This window comes from Schistocerca americana, chromosome 8 (genome assembly GCF_021461395.2).
Source record: "Schistocerca americana isolate TAMUIC-IGC-003095 chromosome 8, iqSchAmer2.1, whole genome shotgun sequence".
Lineage (NCBI taxonomy): Eukaryota > Metazoa > Arthropoda > Insecta > Orthoptera > Acrididae > Schistocerca > Schistocerca americana.
In genome coordinates, this window is record NC_060126.1 from 134,009,032 (window position 1) to 134,021,441 (window position 12,410).

Consider the following 12,410-nt stretch of genomic DNA (forward strand, 5'->3'; position numbering starts at 1 on the left):
GACTTAAATAGTCATGAGGACGTTGCAAAGCTTTTTGTGGGCGGCATGTGTCAGGGGGCTTCCCCTATAGCTTAGGTAATTCGTGCATCCGCAATACAGGCTTTTTGTGGCTGCATTTAAAAATGAATCCACTTATGAGGATACTACTACACCAATGTTTCACCGTCTGTGCCCCCCCCCCCCCCCCCCCCCCCGCGCCTGCCCGCTGACACACACACAAATAGGAGATATTGAGATAAGCATCCTCAGCACGGAAAAATTGACACTATTAAAAACGTGCAAGCCACTAGGCCCTTACAGAATTACAATTATATTTTGCATTCAATATGCAGAGTACATTCGCCCAGATAGTTGTGCGTCTTAAGGCGCCACTTCTGGGATGGGGAGATGCGTCGACCCCGAACCGAATCCGCCCGTCGGATTAACGACGAGGGTCGGTGTGCCGGCCAGCCTGTGTGTGGTTTTCAGACAGTTCCCCACATCCCACCACGTGAATACCGGCTGTCCCGCCTCAGCTGCACGACTCGCAAACATTTAGGAAACTTTCGCACACTTTCAAATGAATCACATTACACGCAGACAGTTCGGGTACACACATTCCCTACAGGGGGGAGAGGTAATCGGGGGGATTTGGGGGGGGGGGGGGGGGGGGGGGGCACAGGAAGAGCAACTGACCAATGTGACCTGATCGGACGTGCAGGATGCCTCGCAGACGTATGGGCGAACCGTACCGTCAAATGAGTCAATTGGAATGAGGGCACATTATTGGCATGAGAGAATGCCACGCATCCATCCGAGAAACTGCTGCTTGTGTGGGTCCAAGGGTTTCGGCAGTGCAAGGGATGTTTGCAGAATGATTCATGGAAGGCTGCAGAACACGACGAGATGGTTCAGGTCCCATCATCCAGACCACCCCCCGAGAAGATCGACACCTCGTCCGAATGGCATTGCAGGGCAGATTTGCGTCCTCCTCGGCTCTGGCGCAACAGTGGAACAGTGTAACACATCGTACACTATCAGGAGTGATAGTCTATCGCCGTTTATTATGGCATGGATTATGTGCACTTCGTTCACTTTCCACCTATGTTTGACGAATGTGCAGAAACGTGCTAGACGCCAAAGGTGTGTGGAATGGCGTCACTGGGGGCAGAAATGGCATCAGATAGTGTTTTCAGATGAATCCAAATTCTGTTTGTTTGCTAATCATAGTCGCGTTTTGGTTCGCTGCGAACAAGGGGAGCGGCATCACAGTGATGTATTACAGCTTCAGCTCAAGGCCTTATGGTGTGGATTGCTATTGGGTACAGCCACAAATCACAGCTGGTGTGTGTCCAGGCCATACTGAAACCTGTAGCCATACCCTTTCTGCACAACACCCAGACGCCATTTTTCAGTGAGACAATGCAAGGCCCCACGTTGCTGCACCAACACGTGCCTTCTTCTTGTCACAGGATGTCAGCCGTTTGCTCTGGCCCACCAGATCACCAGACTTGTCACCAATCGAAAATGTGTGGGATACGGTGAAATGATAGGAGCAGTACTGTGACCCAGTGCCAACGGCCACAGATGAACTTCGGAATCAGGTGAATGCAGCATGGACGACTGTACCACAGGATGCCATTCGCGCCTTATGCGCGTCGATACCATTACGCATGGAACAAGTTATTGGGGCCCACGACAGACCCTGACCCTGCTAGGCAACAGTACACATGCTGAATTGAGGTGACTGAAATGCTAACCACTTCTGCAGGACATACTAATGTACATGTCCTGTGAATATGAATGTCCTATCTCCAGTGGTTTAAGGTGTTCTGTCTTTTTTGTACATGAGTGTACGAGGTGCTATCCAAAATTTTCGGGACTGGTGCTGCCATCTGTTGAAAACCTTACCTTTGGACTAATGGTCACCATCACCCTTGAAGTAGTTCTCATCCGCACGTACACACCAGTCCCAGCGCGTCTGCCACTAGTCAAGCGTTTTCTGGAAGTCCTGTTCTTTGAGGGTGTTTATCACCGACAGCGATTCTTCTTGAATCCTGTCTAGAGTGCCGAACCGACGGCCTTTCAACTTGAGTTTCAGTTTTGGGAATAGCGCAAAGTCGCAAGGTGCCAAATCTGGCGAGTGTGGTGGGTGGGGTACAACCGCCATGCTGTTTTTTTCCAAAAAGGTCGTGGTGAGCAAGGACGTGTGACAGGGCGCGTTGTCGCGATGTAGCAGGCAGTTTCCTTGTCGCCAAAGTTCGGGCTGTTGTCGCTGCACGTTTTCACGGAGCCGTCGCAAAACGACACAGTAGTACGCGGAATTCACCGTTTGGTTGGGTGGGACGAATTCTTTGTGCACAATTCTTTTGGTGTCAAAGAAAACGATGATCATGTTCTTCACTTGGCTCTTCATCTGTCTCGGTTTTATGGGCCTTGGAGAGCCCAAGCTCTTGTGGCTTTGGGTCATAACTGTAAATCCAGCTCTCATCCCCGGTGATAACCCGAGACAAGAAGGTTGGATCATCAGATGCCGTCTGATGAAGGTCTGTGGACACATCAACACGCTATGCCTTCTGATCGGCAGTGAAGATCGCACAAATTTTGCGGCGACACGATGCATGCCCAGTTCATCAGTTGATATCTCCCATAACCAACACCCACTTCATCCGCAAAGTCTTGAATGGTTCGACGTCGATCCGCACGAACCAATTGTTGAAGTTTGGCAACAATGTCTGGCGTTGTGCAGCTAACGGGCCTTCCAGTGTGAGCATCATCTTCGACGTCTGTACGGCCGGCCCTGAACTCAGAGACATGCGTACAGCTAATGCTGTGTCCCCCAAACTCTTGTTGAATCATTGCAAGTGTCACCGTAGCACTTTTCACGAGATTCGCACAGAATTTGATACACACACGCTTTTCTATTCATAGATCCACCGTAAAATCGCCACACACCAAACACACAGTATTACGGAAATCACTGTGGACATGCAACACGTCCTCCCAGCTGAATGCCACTCTGCACACTGACTCATCAGCTATGCAGCTCTCGCCACCTAGCGGTGCAAAGATCTACTACTCCTACTTTCCGGATGGCAGCACCAGTCCCGAAAATTTTGGATTCCACCTCGTATATAAGCGGAGTAGAGCAACGCAAATGTGGAAATCCACTGACATAAGCGACTCTGAGAAAGGACAAACTGATATGGCCTGGCGCCTGGGAACGAGCATCTGGAACACGACGAAGCTGATCGGCTGTTCATGTGCTACTGTCGTGAGCATCTGCGGAAAGTGGCGAAAGGACGGTGAATCCTCGAGTCCCCCAAACACGTGTTGGACGTCCACTTCTAATCACAGAACTTGAAGGTTGTGGGCTTGTCTGCACTGTAAGCTGACAATATGTGGCAAATCTGACAAAGTGTAATGCTGGTGCAGGCACAGGTGTTTCGCAGCACACCGTTCAGAGCACATTGTTGAACATGTGATTCCACAGCAGACGACTCATACGTGTTCCCATGTGGACCCAACTAGATCGTCAATTACGATTGCGGTTGGGACGGGATCGTCGATATTGGGCCGTGGAATGATAGAAACGTGTCGCCTGATCGGATGAATCACATTTCTTGTTATACCCAGCCGAGCGGTTCTAGGCGCTACAGTCTGGAACCGCGCGACCGCTACGGTCGCAGGTTCAAATCCTGCATCGGGCATGTATGTGTGTGATGTCCTTAGGTTAGTTAGTTTTGAGTAGCTCTAAGTTCTAGGGGACTTATGACCTCAGAAGTTAAGTCCCATAGTGCTCAGAGCCATTTGTTATACCAGGTAGATGTTCAGATACGCCATCGTCCAGGCGAAGGGATGCTCAAAAAATGCAGGCTGCTGGGGCCAGTATTATGGAGACATTCGCCTGTGCGTCCATAGGTCCTACAATAGTGTTCGATGGCGCCATCTCAACGTCCACAAAGCAGCGTCCCATAATTTACGAGAATTGCGTGCCATCTGCGTAGACATCTGATACCTCCGGAAACCTACCAAGGACTTGCCGAGTCCATGCCACGCAGAATCGCTGCTGCATTGCATCCCAAATGTGGAGCAGTATGCTAATAAGCGGGCGGTCATAATGTTTTGCCTCCTCAGTCATCAGTGTAAACGGTATGGCGAGGTAGCGAGCATCGTAGCAACATTACTTCAGAAATCTCGGAACCCTGCCGTATCGCCACACCACATGGATCCTCACATTACGAAACATGCTATAATACCTCTTTTAATAAGAATCTCTTTTCTCATGTCTCAGTTCCACCTCAGCATTACATCCCCCATAAAAACAAGTAGTTTCCGTCAAAACAATTTCACTTGTTGTGCCTGTGCATCAGTAATATTGCCAGTCACACATTGTGGAAGCAGGCTCTCAAAGCCATAGAACTGTGATTTAAGACCAGGGTGACGGGACACTACGCCCAAAGAACACTTGTAATGCCTCTTTGACCAGACGGCATGTGGCACAAATGTGATTGCAGCTATTGGTGACTTCATGAAATACGATTGGTTATAGGAGATCAGAAACTGAATTATTGGTTCATACTATTTGTAGGAGGGTCTCCTGAGAGTCAATGAACAAACGAATGTAGGTCGTGTATTAAGACATTATGTTTAGAGATCAGGGAATAACTTTTTTGCACTAGAGGGATCAAAGGACTAAAACTGTGGGAGAGGACGGAGGTTGGAATACATCCAATAAATAATCGAGATGAAGAGGTTGACACAGGAGTTCGTGGCGAACTAAAGTCTGAAAACTGAACGGAAAAACAAACAATTTGTAGCCAAATGTGAGGTAAATGCCACCCGTTTGACAGCAGCTTCACTGAATTATATTGGATTTCCTTTGTAAATCTTCTCTTAAATGTTAATTTTCCAGGAAGTGGAGAAACTTGCTCGAGAACAAGGTGGTGAACTTCACGTCTTGGAGTGCGATCTCACGAAGGAAGAAGACATCCTGCGTGCTTTCCAATGGGCCAGCGACAACTTTGGTGGAATTGATGTGCTCATCAATAATGCTGGCCTCTTCTACGAGAGTCTCCTGTCAGGTAATGGCGTTTCGAATATACTGTTTACGTGTATCTTTTAGTTGGCCACACTCTTGTCATGTATCGTATACAGAGGAAAGTGCAAGACCATTTTTTTAGGGAAATAACTTCCCGAAGCCTCCTTCAGTAGCACGATTTTAATTGGGACTGACTATGATTTTATCTACGATGAGTAGTATTTGGTGTTGTACAATAGAGAAAGTGAAAAGTGAAAAGACCAAATTATGATTCTATAAGTGGAGAAGAGACCATAAAAAGGACTGCAAATTTCTTTATTGTCAAGCCTGAGAAGAAGGTAAGTGGAGAAAAACCAATAAACAGAATGATAAGAGGAACTTCCAAGTCCTTCAGCATTCATTTTTACTGATGTTACCGGCTACTAGGTAATGTAAGAGGTGTGAACAACATTAGATATTGAGTGATCAATGCATAGGAATGTGAGGCCAGGCATATTCATCGTCAACGTACTGGGCGACCACGTCTGACAACAAAGGAGAATCGCCATATTGTGCACCAAGCACGTCATAACCACATCTGTGGCTGCCAGCTAAGAGCAAGTAATGAACTCATTGCAAAATTCCGTTTCGTCCCTCACCATTGGTCGGAGACTAGCAGTAGACTAGGGAATTTCCACTTCATGTTTAGGCTGTCGTTAACACCACAACACAACGGCTGCATGTGGAAGTACGCCGTGACGGGGAAGCATGGATTGCTGATAAATGGTGTTGCACTGTTGTAAGTAGCAGTAGCGTGAATAAAAGGTCGATATGTGTAGGAAGCGTGAAGCGTACTTTGAATGTATTCTGATGGCTAACAGAGCCACGAGCACTTTAAATAAGAAAATGCTATCTGACATTCAAATCAACGTAAAAGATTGGGTCGCCACCAACTCTAGCCACACGACAAATAATAGGTTTGAGTTAATGGATCAACGACGAACTGAAACGGGTGTCTTGCGACATCCGCCCCGAGCAGATACAACGAACAAAAACGAACAAAATGAGATCAATTAAAAAAAAAAAAAAAAGCGGTAGCGTTCTCGCTTCCCGCACACGGGGCCCTGGGTTCGATTCCCGGCGGAGTCAGGGATTTTCCCTGCCTCGAGATGACTGGGTGTTGTTGTGTCGTCTTCGTCATCATCATTCATCCTCATTACGGTCGGAGGAAGGCAATGGAGCAAAACACCTCCGCTAGGACCTTGCCTAGTACGACGGTGCGGGTCTCCCGCATCGTTCCCCACGCTCCTCGGAGTATGGGACCTCATCATCATTCATAAGAAAAACTCACAAAAGAACATTCATTGTAAAGTCACTGATAAAGAATGGGATGTAATTATTAATATGATCCAGGCATTGTTCACGTGAATCAAATACTGAATAAAGTAAAGAGTGCGTGAACACTGTGCGAAAGTGCAGCTTGCAGCAACATTCCTGAAAACAAGATATATTCCAAAACATTTGTTTTAAATAAAAAAGGGACACTAATTTTTGGACCTGTGCGCATGGAAACGCTATGGGTGGGCTAACAAGGAAAACTACAAGGTAAATGGCGTAGGTAAGGGAGACGTAACATCGGTACACTGGATAAGATTGGAGGCAAAATTATTTATTCCTTAAAACACTGATGTAATGCATATATAGACTGCTGTTGCCTGGTAACTAAGTACAATTGCTAGTGAAACGCTATACATTTCACAACAGACTCGTGTGTCAACATGGTTCGCGGAGACACAATTTTAGTAACATCAAACCACGCAGTTGCGGACAATTATAATTTTACAGAGGGTACATTTGAAGAGGCAAAGGATAATGACAGAGGGCCAACAAACTCTAATATTAACCCATGTGGGTGGTTTCCACCGTCATAAAGTAATGGGACAAAGAAAATTCACAAAGAAGCAAAAATTACCAAGAATCGGAAAAGATTAGAATGCATACACACGCAGTTGCAGGCACACAAACATTCACACTAAACCGAGGGCGCTTCAACATATGCAACACCTTTGTGCTATGTTCTTTGTACGGATGAAAGTCAAGTCTGCATTAGGAATCAAACTGAAAATCTGCAAAAGCCTTGCATTCCTTGCTGCGACCCAGAAAATCAATCATTATAAGATGAAATGCGAGACCAAAAGCTAAAAGCTCCCCTCTTGCTATGAGACAACGCGCCACGCGTTTGTCAACTCACCCTTCTTCGAAGACACTTCGGCTGCAGACCCTCGGCGAGCTGGAAGCAGACTGACCATCTCACACACTCCAACGCCTCCCACGTGACTCCGTGGCCAGGAAAACCAAGAGATGAGGCTTCCGCCACCAACGTAACACCGGTAACTTTCACACAAGGGGAGCAAACCCCTTTGCCTACCTGAAAACAACAAGGGTTGGCCATTCTGTACGACTACCGTTGATTCTCTGCAGCAGACTAAACCACTGTATAGCAAAATGAAACACACCCACATTCATTCACTCACGCATGCCAGAGAGTTCTGTATCATTGGGAAGCAAATAAAATGATAATGAAAGGGGACTACAGGACCCTTTCACCGTGTTCAGCAATGAATCTCAATTTGCACTACTCTGGATGAGCGTCATTGGGAGTTATGGTGGCGACCTGGGAAGAGGTCCCTTTCTTCCAGTGTTTTGGAGGGACACTGCAGCGGTATTCCAGATGCCATGGCTTGAGGAGCCATCAGGCATGACGTCAGGTCACGGCTGGTAGTGGTTGAGGGAACTCTGAGGTTGAGGCAACTCTGACGGTATAGTGGTACATCACAACATGCTGTGTTCTTATGTGTTATCTCTCATACAACAGTATCGTGGTACCACTTTTAAACAGGACAATGCCACTTGATTCGTCTCTCTGCGAACTATCTGTGTGATGTTGTACTCTTGTGACTAACAAGAGACCCAGTTCTTTCTAGACCCGCTTCTTTCCCCAGACCGAACGTGTATTGAACCAGCTCGGATGTCACTCCATCCCACTTCCGGTATCCAGGACATCAAGGACCAGAAGGGGACGAGATGTGTTTAACGTGCAGTCGTTGTCATTAGGGACGGAGCTCAAGCTCGGTTTAGGGAAAGATGGGGAAGGAAATCGGCCGTGTCCTTTCAAAGAAAGCATCCCGGCATTTGCCTGAAACGATTTAGGAAAATCACGGAAAACTTAAATCAGGACAGCCGGAGACGGGTATGAACCGTCGTCCTCCCGAATGCGAGGAGGACGACGGTTCCATGCAAGCAAGCCAGAGGGAGTGTGGTATGTCATAGTGATAAGTGCGCTCATACTGCGAAGCTCTTGGTAAATTTGACTCGATTTTGTAATCACTAAAATACCATCACATACAAGTGAAGCTTAACTTCGTTTCCTCCTCCCCTTCTGGGTGATTCACTTTTTTGTCAAGTGTTATATATATATATATATATATATATATATATATATATATATATATATATATATATATATTTTTTTTTTTTTTTTGTGGGGGAGGTAATCATGACCTGCACCTCTTTCCCGCCTGTCCGTGTTGGAGCCACACCTGGCTGCTCCCAGTAGGGAGCAGGCCAAGTGAGTGGCCGCTATGGAAGCGCACCAGGCAGCAGACAAGTAATGTCTCCATAGTGAATCTACCACTGCCTACATTTCATGATTGCTTGTCGAATATGAAGCATTATTCACTAGAGGACTCTGCAGAAATGCTTCTAGTGTGTAGTATACCAAGGCGTAGTGCCTGGAAGCAGTGTACCGAGCCCAGTTCACAACAGGCACCATCGTCACTGGAAGATGTTTATCGCCGTGGGTTGAAATGAGAAATTGAGTCGTTTGATCCACGTAGAACTGCTCTAGGCTGTTAGTAAGGAATTGTCCTCACAGCATAATTTGAGATGGTGTTGGCTCATATGGAAAGAGACTCGTTGTTAAGCACCCATCAACTTGCTTCTTATTATTAGATCGGAAAGAAAAGTCCTCTCTCATGGCCAGCGCTATCCTCGACTCTTAATCCCTCAGTTAGATTTTTTTTTCTTATGGGTTACCTGAAGTTACTGGTGCATGAAACTCCAGCAGAACCCGAAGAGAGAGTAACTGGTAGGCTCCAAACAGCATGGCCACTGTGGCCACCGCGACGTCCACCTCAGATTCACGCACGCTTATTAGCGTTCGTCAGTTGCCCTGACCAACACAATCTTTCATTTAGTATGTGTAGGAGATCGTGCGACGATATCTGCTCAGTCTGCGTGATCGACGTCATCACGCGACAAAGTGCACCAGGTGAATAGCATCGACGTTTTTTATCGAAGTTTTTTCGAGAATATCTCCATAAAGAGACTAGTCTAACGATCTCAAAAACAGTGTTAACGTACGACAGATTTTTTTTCTTTTCTTGTTAACTCATTACTCTTCTGATCGATTCGATGTGGCCCGCCACGAATTCCTCTCCTGCGCTAACTTATTCTTCTCACAGCAGAACTTGCACCCTAAATCCACAATTATTTGTTCGATGTTTACCAATCTGTAACTCCCCCCACAAGTTTCAGTCTCCACAGCTCTCTCTAGCACCATGAAAGTTATTTGCTGATGTCGTAACACATGTCTTATCAGCCTTCCTCTTCTTCTTGGAAGTGTGTTCCATATGCTTCTGTTTACGTCGATTCTGCGGAGAAGCTTCTATCCAACAAATTTACATCTGACGCATACTTGACTGTCTGCATGCAGAATTTTAAGAGTCAGTACGTTCCACAAGTTGCTGAAATTGTTATCTACGACAGCATACCGAACATAATATTCAGTCATTCCCTGGAGGCTCTACGTGAATATTGTGTAACGCCGCCTGTAGCTTGTATAACGCCCTCAGTTCGGCGAGGAAGGAAGTCCACAAGGTTGGTTCAGGTATGCTATATCCATATAAAGCCGCTTATTGATGATCAACTTCCTCAGAGATACCAGATTTCGTACATTTTGTATGCTGTGTTTCGCCTGTTGTTCCAAATATTCTAGATATTTTCTGTGGGGTTAAGATCGGATGATTTAGTGGGTTAGTCCAGTTGTGCTAGAGTGCCTGAGTGTCCGTCAAATCAGGAACGAATGAGAGGAGCCCTGTGAACCCGGGTGTTGTCATCTTGGAAGAGGGCAGTATCGAAAGAACACTCATCATGAAGATGTCGGAGAAATGGCAACACTTGGTCACCGCGAATGTTAGAAGATACATCCTGGGCCACGTTCACGGTAACCTGAATAAGAAGATCCAAGCCATGGTACGCAAAACGTACTCAAAAATCACAGAACCACCTATGCGCTGATCTGCAGCCTCCACATATCGCACAGTAAACGCGTTAATGGGGCTGTCATTGCGTTCGCCGTGCATCATTTGTGTAGCTCCCTGCACAGGTCCAGTACTGCTGTGTGACGCAATGAGGATGTTGACGACATTGTGGGTTCAGTTTGCTTTGAAATCAGCCTTTGTAGCGGAGATGGGAGGAAGAAAACCTGCTTGGTAGAAGAGGTTAGGATACAGAAGATGTGTAACTCTCCTAGGGTTAACAGAAGTGGTTTGCTTGAGTAGCAAGTCATTACTCTTTCTTTAATCAATTTGTTACTCTAACAGACACATTTACTTCTACATCTACATCTACATAATTACTCTGCAATTCACATTTAAGTGCTTGGCAGAGGGTTCATCGAACCACAATCATACTATCTCTCTATCATTCCACTCCCGAACAGCGCGCGGGAAAAACGAACACCTAAACCTTTCTATTCGAGCTCTGATTTCTCTTATTTTATTTTGATGATCATTCCTACCTATGTAGGTTGGGCTCAACAAAATATTTTCGCATTCGGAAGAGAAAGTTGGTGACTGAAATTTCGTAAATAGATCTCGCCGCGACGAGTTTTTGCTTCCATCCCAACTCGTGTATCATATCTGCCACACTCTCTCCCCTACTACATGATAATACAAAACGAGCTGCCCTTTCTTGCACCCTTTGGATGTCCTCCGTCAATCCCACCTGGCAAGGATCCCACACCGCATTCGGAAGAGAAAGTTGGTGACTGAAATTTCGTAAATAGATCTCGCCGCGACGAGTTTTTGCCTCCATCCCAACTCGTGTATCATATCTGCCACACTCTCTCCCCTATTACGTGATAATACAAAACGAGCTGCCCTTTTTTTGCACCCTTTCGATGTCCTCCGTCAATCCCACCTGGTAAGGATCCCACACCGCAATATTCTAACAGAGGACGAACGAACTTAGTGAGGTGTCAGACCAAAAGCCTTTATAAGAATGTCAGATGCTTTCAACAATTAGTAGAAACGATCTCTATCAGACACGAGTACTTGTCTGTCATCTCTCAACCCACCTGGTCACTTGGTCTAACTAATCAGTCGTCGGCACTGTGAACTACTTCAATAGTACTCACAGGTCAGATTATCTACTGTACAAGAGACAAATACCAAGCAGTAACTAGTTCCGGCCATTAACTGAAATTCACATCTCCATGTCGAGTCATCTTATGCCTTTTAGACCCTCTGGCTACAGTTGTGTACACTAACTTTTACTGTGTCATAGCTGCAAAAGAAGTATTTCTTCGTAGTGGAAACCTGTGGTACATATTTGTGAATGTTCAAGCTTTTTACCATGCGCAAGAGCTGCCAACTGTTAGGCATCACTATGAAAATGTCAGCAAATCAGTGTAGCAGTGTGCAGCAGCTCATCACCAACAGAATACACGGATGTGGTTGGTTTGCTATATTCCACTGTATGATTGAATATTGTTATTGTTATTTTTCATGGTAATTATTGAAAATCATTTTACTATTTATTACAACAGAGAAAATTTGGGAATTAATTATTTTAGTCCATCAAATGGTATGTTTTGAAAACGAGTACGTATTTTTGTATAAGCTAAAAAATGGCTCTGAGCACTATGGGACTCAACTGCTGAGGTGATTAGTCCCCTAGAACTTAGAACTAGTTAAACCTAACTAACCTAAGGACATCACAAACATCGATGCCCGAGACAGGATTCGACCCTGCGACCGTAGCGGTCTTGCGGTTCCAGACTGCAGCACCTTTAACCGCACGGCCACTTCGGCCGGCTTTTTGTATAAGCCTTGCATCTAAAATCACCTAAGAGCATTGCCACATAAATAATGATGCCATTCAGCTGACTGTAGTAAGTGGTATGGCTATAAAATAAGGGGACTGGTGCTGTCACAGATTAAGTACGCTTGAGCCAAATATGAACGACCAATAGCTGTGAAGCGCAAAGAATTCTCAGTCGAATGCAGCATCTCAGGTGTCAGTAGGCAAACCAGTGTGGCTGTGCCCTCCGTTTGCTAACAGCTGTTAT

General features: G+C 45.9%; 1 protein-coding gene across 1 annotated transcript in view; it reads left to right on the plus strand.

Annotated features, from left to right (window-relative positions):
* LOC124545497 (farnesol dehydrogenase-like) overlaps window positions 1-12,410 on the plus strand; it is a 60,686-nt gene that overhangs the window by 15,542 nt on the left and 32,734 nt on the right. The window contains exon 2 of the mRNA XM_047124439.1: window positions 4,895-5,063. Within this exon, the coding sequence (XP_046980395.1) occupies window positions 4,895-5,063 (169 nt within the window). The remainder of the gene's footprint in view (window positions 1-4,894; window positions 5,064-12,410) is intronic.